The 13,608-nt window shown below is 37.9% G+C and overlaps 1 protein-coding gene across 1 annotated transcript in view; it reads right to left on the bottom strand.

Moving 5' to 3' along the window:
- KNTC1 (kinetochore associated 1) overlaps positions 1-13,608 on the bottom strand; it is a 65,859-nt gene that overhangs the window by 51,581 nt on the left and 670 nt on the right. Inside the window, exons 2-15 of the mRNA XM_068989955.1 lie at positions 10,608-10,728; positions 9,027-9,142; positions 8,104-8,182; positions 7,248-7,325; positions 5,711-5,745; positions 5,362-5,472; positions 4,301-4,394; positions 3,880-3,932; positions 3,551-3,666; positions 3,003-3,057; positions 2,359-2,457; positions 1,198-1,241; positions 1,027-1,092; positions 856-931 (exon numbers count right to left, since the gene is read on the bottom strand). Coding sequence (XP_068846056.1) covers positions 856-931; positions 1,027-1,092; positions 1,198-1,241; positions 2,359-2,457; positions 3,003-3,057; positions 3,551-3,666; positions 3,880-3,932; positions 4,301-4,394; positions 5,362-5,472; positions 5,711-5,745; positions 7,248-7,325; positions 8,104-8,182; positions 9,027-9,142; positions 10,608-10,728 — 1,143 coding nt within the window. The remainder of the gene's footprint in view (positions 1-855; positions 932-1,026; positions 1,093-1,197; positions 1,242-2,358; positions 2,458-3,002; positions 3,058-3,550; positions 3,667-3,879; positions 3,933-4,300; positions 4,395-5,361; positions 5,473-5,710; positions 5,746-7,247; positions 7,326-8,103; positions 8,183-9,026; positions 9,143-10,607; positions 10,729-13,608) is intronic.

Here is a 13,608-nt window from a genome sequence, read left to right on the forward strand (position 1 = left end):
AGCCCCATGGCTTCTACCTTCTACACACCTCTCTTGGCCTTCCGTCCTGTACGTCTCTACCTCATTGCACTGGCTCAGTCTTCCAACTGAGATATGGGTTCAATCCCATTATCAATTTCCCCTCTTTATACACTGAAATTCTTAGTAGCTCCCTATCACCTGCAGAACAAAACATAAATCCTCTGCAGTACACACAAAGCCTTCCAGACTCTGACCTTCTCCATCATCTCCTTTATTTTCTATGCACATTGAACCTATATGCTAGTCCTGACTAATTACTAGGAGTTTCTGGAAACCGTAAGACTCTCTCACTTTCTTTCTTTTTAATATGTGTGAATTTCTTTTTAATAAGGGATGAATTTTTCCTTTTTAAGTTTTCACTGGATTTGTTACAATGTTGTTTCTGCTCCATGCTCTGGTGTTCCAGCCTCCAGGCATGAGGGATCCTAGCTCCCCGACCAGGAATCTAAGCTGCAACCCCACCCGTTTTGGTTGGCGAAGCCCCAGCCACTGGTTTGCCAGGGAAGTCCCATCCCTCACTTTCTTCATGTGTCCTAATACTTAGAATTCCCTTCCTCTCCCAGGACTATCAGGAATACCTTCAAGATATGACATAACAAAGCAAAACAACACACACACAAAAAAAGATATGACATAAAATTACCTCCTCCAGGAAGTCTTCCCACCCTACTTAAAAGTTCAATTTCTCCTTTGAATCCCTTCCTCTATTTTGGTCATATCTTAATTGTAGGTCTGATCACACTAAATTTCAATCATGTTTTACCTGTTTGTCTCCTTAGCCTCTAGTACATGAAGAAATGCTTTCAATGCATGAATGAATACATGAATAATTACCTCAACATCTAGTCCAAACTGAATGGCAAAGCTCTCAGCTTCAGCAAATCTGTGTTTGTGAAGTAACCGACTCAATCTGAAAAGTTGAAAAGAAATTTCAGTAAAATTTTTATTAGTCAGGGAATTCAAGTCTTTCATTAAGGTAAGGCTTAGAAGAAAAGGAGAAGTTACCTATTTTCTGGTAAAGCTTCTGTAAGACATCTGAGTGCTAAAATGGAGACCGAGTCTTCACACAGACTGAAAAATACATGTTAATATTGACATTTGTCATTTAATATTAGTAAATAAAACTTAACTGTGGTGTTATTTAATGATGTATCTGATAAACAAAATGTGACCTACCTTGGATCATTTTTGCAAATTCCTTCCAGAAGGTATATGGTATCCTACAAGAGCAAAAACATGTTTAAAATTGAGAAATGGAATCAATTCACTTTATAGTTACTACAGTAACAACTGGTTTAGGCAGAAATTATCCATCAATGGATTCTAAAATTACCGGGAAAAACTGTTGAGGAAAAGAATATTCCCATAGTCTCAAAATAGTACCACAGAAATTACTAATTACCAGGGGGAACGTATACCTTTACAAGGAAGAAATCTGGCAGATATGCTTTAACCAAGTGATCAAATTTAACAGCACCAATAACAAGAGGAGTAAACTTGAGTCCCTTAACGTGATCCAGTCAGGACACAATATCACCTACGCAGGATCCTGGCCAGAAAAGCTCAGCACAAATCTAATCATGATGAGGCTGACAGATCCAGATGGAGGAACATTCAACCATTCTACTAGTAGTCAAGAAAATGTGTCAGAAAAACCAAGATAAGACTAGGAAAGTTTTAGAGATTAAAGTAAACCACCATGTGACCACAACAACAAAATTCAATTTGTGATGCTTGACTGAATCCTAGGTCAGGAAAAAAAAAAAGTTCTCAAGTAACTGGCACTATTGGTAAAATTTGAATTTGGATGGCATATTTCACAATAATATTGCATTAATGTTAAATGTTGTGAGTGTGATGACTATGTTTTAGAAGAATGGCTTGACTCTTTAGGAGATACCTGCTGAAATTAGAGATGAGAGGTTATGATGTCTGCAAGTAATTTCCAAATGGTTTGGAAAAAATACAGGGCGTGTGTATAAAAAAGAGATCAAACATAGTAAAAAAAATTTTTTTAGGATAACAGTTAAAAAATAAGTAAAAAGTGATAACCTCTACCAAATTAACAACCATTTATATTCCCTGTGAACAGACAAGAAAATTGAATATGCAATTGACTGACGTCTTAGTCAATTAATTTTCTTGTCTTTTTAAATGAAAACTGACCTCCTACAAATAAATGTATCGTATCTCAGGACCTCTGCTAACAATAAATATGGTTATAAACCTGAGATCTATCCAGGTATTCCACTAGGTTCCACTCATTTTTGACTCAGTTATTCTTAACTGTTTTTGTTGTTGTTGCTATAAAGTAGTTCAAAATACATGTCACCTTACCGTGCTAATTCCTGTTTGCACCAGAGAAGAAATTCTAGATACTTCCAAAGAATACAGTATTTCCATTGCAGGTAATGAACAGACCAGGAGGTTTTTCATCTAAGAAAAATAGGACAGCAATGAATGTCTTGGGTCAATATAAACCTATAAGCACAAGATAGCACTTCACAATCCAAGACATAGATGAAAACATTTGATACAAAGTTAAATGAAAAAATAAGTAAATCTGTTACCGTATTATTTAAAGGTTACATATAAAATTACATCCTATCCCATCTTCTAAATCCACTACCTGGAGTCCATTTTACAATTTGAACCTAAGGCAAATGTAATCTGGAAGGCAAATGTAAATGTAAGGCAAATGTAACTAAGGCAAATGTAATTCCTCAGTGTCAGAACTATGAAGTATCACTATAATAAGCATTTTCTTGTGGAAATGCTCCAGTTAAAGTATGGAACAGAGATTTATACTACTTTTTTTTTTTTAGATGAGAAAAAAGAGCTCTGCAGGGTTATTTCTGATCTGTCAAGTACCTGTGTGAACTAAGAGCTAATATATTTCGAGCACTACTTAACAACTAGTTTTGTATTAATGCTATTTCTAACACATAATATGGACAAATATGAAAAAAATTCTCCCAAACCTTCTTATTAGTAGTAGTTGTCAGAGCCACTAATTTGAGATTTGTAATCCCTTGCCTGAAAGAGAAAAGAAGGTTTAAGTGAATCACATAAGCCAGTTGCTAGGCATAAGCTAAGTCAAAGTGATATCCTTGTACAAAAATTTATTCACACAGAATATAATGAATTTGACTTCTCAGTGTTTATGGCCTAGACTGACACTCTTTCTAACACTTTCACTTGGAGGTTTTTGCCTAATCTATTTGTTTTAATGGCTAACAATGAAATAATCTTTACCCTGTCAGTCTGTTCACAGTTATTTGGAATGTAACACATAATGGGGCTTCCCTGGTGGCTCAGCTGGTACAGAATCTGCCTGCAATGCGGGAGACCCAGGTTCAATCCCTGAGTTGGGAAGAGTCCTTGGAGAAGGGAAGGCTACCCACTCCCGTATTCTGGTCTGGATAGTCCCATGGATTGTACAGACCACGGGGTAGCAAAGATCTGATCAGAACCAGGCAAGAAACCTGGTTCTAACAGAAGGGAAATCAATGTGAGTGTCATAATGTACCAGGTGACTGATGAAGGTGACTCTGCTTCTGTGGTGAGAAGAAACTCTTCTACATGAAGCACAGGCCAGTTCCATATGGGAGTTAGGGTGTAAATATCCCATAAGCTCAACACGTTCTGCAAAAGAGACATTTCATTGATACATCCTTTTAATGACTAAAAATTTACATTTGGGAATCTATCTTTTGATATGTAACTGAAATAAAGTACATTACACAAGACAGTAATTCACCCCAGCTAAAGTCCTTGTCTTGGTTAAGTTTAACAATATTTCCACTGTTAAATACAATACCAAGTGAAAATACTTAAGGCGAAGTATCAGAAACATACATCGGTATCAAGAACAAAAAGTAGGTTGTCTATTAGCTGGAACTTCTTTGCACCTACAAAAGAGAAAGCAAGGTGTGTAAGGACTACATTTCTGGGTTACGTATTGCCATATTTAAGACAGTAAACTAACATACTTATGAAAAGGCAGAAGTACACGTAAACAAGAAGTTTCCATTCCCATTTATTCCCTCCCCTCTACTTTTCTGGATGACTACTAAAACAAAAAGCCTCCCAGAATGAAGAGTAACAACTGCAACACTCCAAGAAGTCAAATACACAGACAATCATAGACTAATAAGCTGGCTTGTGTGCAAGAGTTATTTGCTAAAATGGCCCATCCACATGCTAGACTTAGCATATTGACATGAAAATAACAACTCACTTTCAATTACCAAAAATAGTTTCATTAACTTATTTTTACCTTTGATAATCTCTGAATCAATAACACTCTTAACTGTCATCCCTTTCCTTGAAGAATCTGGCTCCCATTTTGATAATGCACAATTGCCAGTTCCCTACAGAAGTGAAAACAGTATGTCAATTACAAACTTGGTTTTAGACCCAAGCTCTCTTCCAAGTAGAAACATCAAACTTGTACATGTGACTAATTTCAAAATACATTTATATATATTCAAGTTCAGCTAGCTGTTATCATCCTGTTCCTCTCTTAGTTTTCAAGAGAACAGAATGGAAACAACAGTGAACTCCTACCACATGAACATTTAATAAGGAGCAGGCACATTCAGGCAACTTAGAGACACCAGATAAGCTTTAAGACTTCCTCTAGAATTATGAGACAAATACAGTGCATTGTCATTAAAATAACTACTATTTGAAAAAAATTCATAAATATTCATTTCAAAATATTTGAAGCCCAATGAAATACTGAACAGGATACACTCACTAGATGGGGAAAAATGCCTGCTTAATATATAAATTTGGCAAGCAAAAATGTTGTAAATGCTGTAATAATATAATACAATATAGAAGTTTTGCCTACTCCGTGAATATGATATTAGGTGTTTTGTTCGCTGCTGTTGCACTCATAGCTGAAGCGAAAAGTCAAATTGTTAGTCGCTCATCTCTTTGCAACCCCATGGACTTCTATAGCCCATCAGGCTCCTCTCCATGGAATTCTCCAGGCAAGAATACTAGAAGTCATCCCCTTCTTGAGCAGATCTTCTGGACCCAAGGATCGAATCCAGGTCTCCTGTATTACAGGCAGATTCTTTACCATCTGAGCCACCTGGGAAGCCCTAACTGAAAGACATGCTAAATGTCAGGTAGAGATTAGTGAAAATAAAGATGCAATAGTTTTTCCAATGTAGAAACTTAGTTAACTTAATGAGTTAATTTCATGAAATTTTCTAATTTCCCTGTCTCTACTATACACTACAAATTCAAAATTTTGCCAAAACTATGTTTTAATGAAGAAACATTTCAGAAAAAGAAATTTGACATTTTATTAAAAAAAAGAATTACCCCAATTATCACAGGGATTTCGCTTGCTAAATCACCAGCCACAAGATTGAGACAACTGAGAGTATGATAATTCTCAGTAGAAGTAAAGCTGGACTTGATTTGTCCTTGTAACTGCAAGATTTAAAAAAAAAAAAAGAATGTTATATATATGCTCCATATTCCAAACTCCTTGGAAAGATTGATAAAAATCAGTTAAGTCAACAGTTACAAATGTATCTTTTAATGGGAATGTCATTAAAATGTTTCATCATGCTAATTCCCCCAAATCAACCATCAGACAATTATGCAGAAACACTTTTTTAAACTGGCATTTAAGTTTTAAGAAGACAGTGTGGTTTTGTCTTCTTACCGTCTTAGCTGTACTGAAGTCTGCCTTTTCAATCGCTGCATGAAAAAAGAGAAAGTAGGCTAAATTTATACTATGACATAAAATACATACAAGTCTCCCCTTTTGTGTCAAGATGAAATTATATACAATCTAGTGAGAAGAACAACTGGTCAGAAGTTAATAAAGTGCTGGTGACCTTTCAGTTTTGCCCTTGACCAAAGAAATAAACTGTGATGGCACGTTGTACTCAGGGCACCCGCCAGCGGGTCTTCCATCCTTATAAGTGCCTCTGCACATGTTCGCTCACCGAGGTTCTTCCTACTCACAGTCTTCTCCCTGTCCCAACTCTCCTAGGCAAGCTCTGAAGTGCTACCTGTGGTGTCTTCTTCACTTTGCCCTCCCTTCTGGAAGAGCTGTGTCACTTGTCTGGCTCCTTCCTCAAACTTTAGAGAACCGTGTATTTTAAATCTCCTCATATCCCCAGGATCTGGCACACTCTTAGCACAGGTATGCACGCATGCACAGTCGCTTCAGTTGGGTCCAACTCTTTGTGACCTTTGTGACCCTATGGACTGTAGCCCACCAGGCTCCTGTGTTCATGGGATTCTCCAGGCAAACATACTGGAGTGGGTTTTCATGCCCTCCTCCAGGGGATCTTCCCAACCCAGGGATCGAACTCTTATCTCCTATGTCTCCTGCATTGGCAGGCGGGTTCCTTACCACTAGTGCCACCTGAGAAGCCTTCTTAGTACATAGTAGATCTTTAAAAAAACAATTGTTGAATACATGCCTGGAATCAATTCCTCAATCTCTGTCAGCTCAGAGGGATATAGGATCCACACAATTCACTAACACACTCTAGATTACTGCTCTGTATTATTAATTATTAACGTAATCATTTCAGTTTACAGGTTCATTCATTCCAGCAAAAAGCATTTATTACTATGCTAGCATATCGCTCGTCTCTCCGACTAAGTAGTAAAGTCCTCGAAGGCTATAAATAAATATTTCTTCAGATTCTGTTGCAGCCCTAACTTGGAGAATAAGTATATTATAAATACTCAAAGTATACCCAGTATCAAAGAATAGAGTTACACTAAAATATTCTCAGAGACTATATTAAAATCACTTGGAAAACTCGTACGAAATATTGCTGTGGGGCTTCCCTGGTGACTCAGCGGTAAAGACTATGCTTGCCAATGCAGGAGACACAGGTTCAATTCCTGGTTTGGGAAGATCCCACATGCCGAGAAGCAACTAAGCCTGTGCACCACAACTACGGAGCCTGTGCTCTACAGCTCAGGAACTGCAACTACTGAAGCCCATGCTCCCTTAGAGCCCATGTTCCACCAGAAGAGAAGCCACAACAATGAAAAGCCTGCACATCCCAATGGGAGAGCAGAATTCCTGATCTCTGTAAATAGAGAAAGCACATGCTCACCAACGAAGACCCAGTGAAAACAAAAAATTAATAAAATTATTGATTAAAAAAGAGCCCTTTGCTCAAAAAAAAAAAATTCACTGCAAATCAGTAATAAGAAAATAATACATTACTTACCTTGTTGAATTTTTACAAGCTGCAGGTTCGTAATACAAAAAAGTCCATTGTTTGTAAGAAGCAGCATATAATAGGTATCTATTAAAATAAAATAAAGCCAGCTTCTTTAAAAGGCACATCAATATAAAATTTAAACCAGAGTCTGGATCTAGCTTAAAAATACGTCCATTTGCTCATTTAAAGTCTAATAACCAAATAACATAGTAGCAACACAGATAAAAGTTATTTATAAAGAGTTGGTAAATTATCTGTAAAAACAAAATTACTTCTTAGAAACTTTTATAAACCAAACTTCATTTGCCAGGAAAAAATAATCTCAGCTACATCAAAATAAAGTCCAGTTAACATTTGTTAAAAAGAAGTACAATAAATATACTAAAATCCATAAGAACATTTTAAAAGAATATTATGTATCCTTAATTATCTACAGAACTCTTAAAACTATGAAAAAAAGTTTAGGATATATTATTTAAGAAGAGTTAACATTTAAGCCTCTGAAAAGATCTAAAATAAACTTATTTTTTAAAACAATATTAACTGCACCCCAAAAGTTTAACTTTGTGTAAGTGTTAGTCACTCAATCATGTCCCACTCTTTGTGACCCCATGGACTATAGCCTGCCAGGCTCCTCTGTCCACGGGGATTCTCCAGGCAAGAATACTGGAGTGGGTTGATATCCTCCTCCAGGGGATCTTCCCAACCCAGGGATCAAACCCAGGTTTCCTGCATTGCAGGCGGATTCTTTACCAACTGAGCCACCTAGCGCAAATTAATTTATCTAATATATTAAATACAAATCTGATTTTTTAACTGAACATTATTAAGAAGATATTAAAAAAGAAATTTAAAAACTTACCCTCACTTGAACTATCTTTCTCAATAACAAGATTCCGGTAAGTACACTGATTTTCATCGTTAGCTTTCTGAACAAATGCCTAATTACAAATTAATATCAAATGATAAGATTAAACCCAGAAAAATACAATCAAAGATTATTTTCTTTAAACTTGAGGGTTATCAATTATCATTAGCAATAATTCTACCTATATCCCAAACATTTTAGTCTTGAAATGGAAAACTATTATGGACAAGTATACAGTCTTCAAACTGCAATTTTTCAGTTTTGCACTTATGTCATGTTTTGTGGATTAAAAAATGTTGCCTGCCATATCAGCAAAGGATGCTGCGGCCACATCCAGCCAGGAGGGAACTCAGGATGAAGATGAACAGGCTGCCCACTGGCCAGCCCTCAGCCACGGCAGCTACTCCAAGTGTACACTGAGGGGACTCTAGATGGGGAAGCACCTGATACTGGCCCCGGGTGGTAAAGGTGCATAAATCAAGGAATGATTTCAGGGAGCCCACTCTTGCATCCTCCCATACACAGAAAACACTAAATTCATTAACCTGAGATCCCTGATTTTCTTTAGTTAACAGTGCTCTTTTGACGTTCCGACTACATGGTCTGTCTTACAAAACTCCTATATATCCTAGCTCCTCCCTTGCTTTTTCAGAGCAGTCCCTCAGAGCTATCTTGAAAGACTGCCCCCTGGGCTTGAAGTTCTCAGAAAGTCCACCCAATAAAACATAATTCTCAACTTTTAGGTAGTGCATTTTTTTCAGTTTCTAAGCTATGGTTCTTAAATTCAACGTTAAGAAGCACTATTCTTTTAATTTAAAACACAAATCAAGCAATGCTTTGCTAGAGTTTTTAGCTAAGAGATAGTTTAGAATTTAGATAATGGATATGAAAAACATAACAAGGTAACAAGGTCTTACATTGGTGAGTAATGTCACCTTTGATGTTACATGAATAAGATGTAGGTTGCCACTTCTCTCCCCAACCAACAGAAACTTTCCTTCTTGACACAGGCCAACTACGTCCACTTCAGTATCTGAAAATTTCAAATCAAAGTTATGCCAAGCTTCCTCCAAAAATGTTTATTTTCAATACAAAAATTGCAAATTTTGTTATTAAAAGTCAACTATTTAAGAAACTTCTTTTAAATATTTCAGGAAAGTAGTGATTAATGTCAAAAGGAATGCCACTGACTCTTAGTCAATAAATATTTGCTGAGCACTGATAGGCTAAGCATTGTTCAAGGCCTTCTGTATACATCTGAGAATATTACCAAGAGTCCCATCTTCATGGAACTCAAATGCTAAGGCAGAAATAGAAGATGAACAGTCAGCATAACAATCTAATTATATGACACAAACAAAGGTGATACAGAGGAGGGAAACAGAGCTCGGAAGAGGCATGTGGTATTAACTGGAGTGCTCAGGACAGCTCCCTTTGTCAGATCTGAACAAAAATTTGAAGGAGATGACAAAGTTACTGTCTGCACAACAGCAAGAAGGCCAGGGGGACGTGAAGACTGCAAGGTGAAGACTAAGACAAAAGGCAGTAGAATGTAAATTGTTTATAACTAAAATTATTCACTAGCAATATCTGTACACAGAGTACTATATGTAGACAGTCTTACTTTCCATCGGTGAAACTGAATCTTGTGGCCCCATCAGAGTAGATATGCTAAGATTACACAAAATATGGGTTTTCCTCCTACAAGTTGAGATCAAGATTTTGTTTTCACGTGCATACCTTCTAATTCCTTTTCAGCTAAGTTTGTTTTAAAATAAGTCATTACTTTTCAGCTGTTCTCACACAAACACTTCAATTTCTCTCAAAATTTCAGAAAAAGTTTCACAATATTTTCACCTATTTTCCAACAAAACCTGACTTGTTTGTCCCTTAGTTTACTCTTAAGTCCATATTTGCATATACATACTTAAAGCTCTTTAATCCAATAGGAATTCATTCATAAGCACTTTTTAAACATTTACAGTGCTAGAAGTATTCAAATATCTCTTGATGGTATTGAAATTATACACAAGATCCAGGAACTTGAACATGCATGTGTCCTAAGTTGCTTCAGTCGTGTCTGACTCTGCGACCTCATGGACTGTGGCGCACCAGGCTCCTCTGTCAATGGGATTCTCCAGGCAATACTGGAATGGGTTACCATGCCCTTCTCCAGGGGATCTTCCTGACCCAGGGATCAAACCTGTGTCTCCTGCATTACAGGCGGATTCTTTACCGCTGAGCCACCAAGGAAGCCCAGTTTTCTACTAATACAAAAACCATGCAAATCAACTGTTGCTCTCCTAGTATGCTTTTCCCTAGACTTACTGACAGAAAGGATCATCTCAGTGTCCTTTCCATCTTGTACTCAAGATTCATTTCTTAAAATCAGTTTAATTTCAAGTCTTATAAATAATGGAGTAAAGAAAAGGCATGTAGAAATTGGTAGCAAGATATAGTTGACTTCTAATTTGTTTACTGCATTACGTTAGACTTACCAAATGTAAGATGTAACTGAAGAGATCTACAAATACTGTCCAACAGTATCACCGACTGGTCTGCTATAATAATAAACCCATCACTTAAGCTGCATGCTTGTATTTTTGGATTTAATGAGGCCTGGAGGAGGGAAAAGTAGGACTAAAATAAAGCATTTTTATACATGTTTAACAATAGTTATTAATAATGTCATCATAATCCTAAGCACCCAAGTTTAAAACTTCACTTGACAGGCCTCTTTTCTTGAGCCCATATAACCTCATAGTCAAGCATTTCTTTTTTTTTTTTTTAATGTTTATTTATTTGGCTGCATCGTGTCTTAGTTGTGGGACACAGGATCCTGGATCTTTTTGTGGCATGCAGGGTCTTTAGCTGTGGCATGCGAACTCTGAGTTGCAGCATATAGGATTTAGTTCCCTGACCAGGGATTGAACCCTGCATTGGGAACGTGGAGTCTTAGCCACTGGACCATCAGGGAAGTCCCAAGCTTTTCTTTCTATGATACATCTTGAATCCCATCAGAACCCCAAACAGGGATATAGTCCAGGGTTGCCTCTGTTGTTGTTGCTCAGTCTCAAAGTCATGTCCAGCCCTGTGGGCTGCAGCACGCCAGGCTCCTCTGTTTGCCGTAGCACAGGGCAAAGGATTCCCAAGTACAAGCCTTTGTTTCCTAAGGGTCGACCTTATGCTTGGAGAAACCAGCAGGTGTTAACAGAAGTGAATGAACCAATACTGGCATAAAGTCTCAGTGTCCGGGCTACAACAGGGAGGGGGGCTGTGGTGTAGTGTGAAATGAAGGACACAAGGCCCTACAGAAACTAGAGTCAGCAAAATGAAAGCCCCATGGAAAGGTGACCCTGGCATGCCATAGCTTCCAATTTACCAAGACAATCTGCATCTTTATGTGAAATATTCTACATTTTAAATATTGGCAGCTCAGTCAACATTTTAAAAAACACTGCAAGCCAAATATGAGTCTCCAGTTTGCACCTTCTGATGATTAAAGGTTCCCACACATATGTACCTCGAAGCAGTTGGACAGCTCAGTGGTTGAGAATCCTGTCACTCACTAGCTGAGTCATCTCAAGCAAATGCTCAACTAACTCTCTAGTAAACCAGAAACAATAATGCCTACAACACTGGCTGGTTTGGAGAGTCATGAATTAATTCATATAAAGGGCTTAGATCCTGATGCTGGGAAAGATCAAGGAGAGGAGAAGCGAGTGACAGAGGATGAAATGGTTGGATGACATCATTGACTCAACGGATACGAGTTTGAGCAAACTCAGGGAGATAGTGAAGGACAGGGAAGCCTGGCGTGCTGCAGTCCATGGGGTTGCAAAGTGTCGGAGATGACTGAGCCACTGAACAAGAGCACAGGGCTTAGAAGGGAAGCTAGTCTATAGCATATGCTTGATAAATTGGCTCATATTACATCTGTTTCAGTGGCCACCTTCTGCAGGTGTAATTCTTGAAAACTACATTCTGATTCTTCTTACACTCTTAACCTCTTCAAACAGCGAAAAGTTACACCAAAGAAGAAACTGTGCTACACCTCCCAGGGATCTAACCCAGACTGTTTTCTCTGCCTGGATTGCTCTTAACCTTGAGACTTTTTTTTGGCCGCATTGTGCAACGGGATTTTAATTCCTCAACCAAGGATCGAACCTGTGCCTGTTGCATTGGGAGCGTAAAGTCTTAACCACTGGACCACAAGGAAAGTCCATTTTCTTTTTCTAGTTTCCTAACTGGAAACTTAAGATTATTGACTTTAGATTTTTCTTCTTTTCTAATATATGCATGCTGCTGCTGCTGCTGCTAAGTCACTTCAGTCGTGTCCGACTCTGTGTGACCCCATAGACGGCAGCCCACCAGGCTCCCCCATCCCTGGGATTCTCCAGGCAAGAACACTGGAGTGGGTTGCCATTTCCTTCTCCAATGCGTGAAAGTGAAAAGTGAAAGTGAAGTCGCTCAGTCTGTCTGACCCTCAGTGACCTGGAAGGCTTCAGTCCATGGGATTTTCCAGGCAGGAGTACTGGAGTGGGGTGTCATTGCCTTCTCCGAATATATGCATGCAGTTTCCCTCGAAGCACTGATTTTGCTGCATTCCACATATTTTGGTTAAATTGTGCTTTCATTTCCCCTTCTTCTAAAGGCCCAAGTCAGGTGCTAGTTTATGAAATGCTCCTTAGATTGTCCCAACCCACAGTGAGCTCTCCATTCTCTGAACTCCTACTATATGTACTGTCTGTACCATTCATTTGGTATTTGGCACACACTGACTTGCACAGCTAGGTATTTTTTATTGCTGTGTCCTGTCTAACTTTAAGGAAAAATCCTAAAAAGAGTTACCAAATGCAAGCATGGGTTGCAAACACAGTATTTGCTACAAGTAATGCCCCAAGCTAACAACTGATGAAATTTCAGTTCTTAACTGAATTCAAAGCTCCATACATACTATTCTTTTTCAACAGTAGCCCTCAGAGATCAAGAGGGGCCTGGGCCACTTCCATCTTTTAAGGCTGCTGGTAATAATAAAAAATAAAGAAACACCATTTCCTCATTATAGAACCTACAGTATTCTTTACACTCTTGCCTTTTACAAATAAATACCAAGGAATAAAATTTATTTGTATTATTCATAATATTTATAAATTCCATGATTTACAAATGCCATAAAGCAGTACAGGCTGACAACAGGACACAAGTTGCGTAAAGAATGATTTTTTGAAAATCTCTATCTGCTAGCGTCTTTAACGCTCATCTGAAGCAAAAGTCAAAAGCCTACATTTTGAGACCTTTGATGAACAACGTTCCCAGAGACTCAGGCCCTCCCTTTCTAGCTCTAAAAACTACAAATCTTACCTGGTCTTTCCTTCTTTTAAAACTTTTTTCCTTAATCAGCTAATTAAAACATTACATTAACGTACTATGAGAAGTAGAGGAATCCTGGGCTATAATACTGTGACAGAAGATCATTTGTACTCTCTCTAAAAGAAA

The sequence above is a fragment of the Capricornis sumatraensis genome, chromosome 17 (genome assembly GCF_032405125.1).
Source record: "Capricornis sumatraensis isolate serow.1 chromosome 17, serow.2, whole genome shotgun sequence".
Taxonomy (NCBI): domain Eukaryota; kingdom Metazoa; phylum Chordata; class Mammalia; order Artiodactyla; family Bovidae; genus Capricornis; species Capricornis sumatraensis.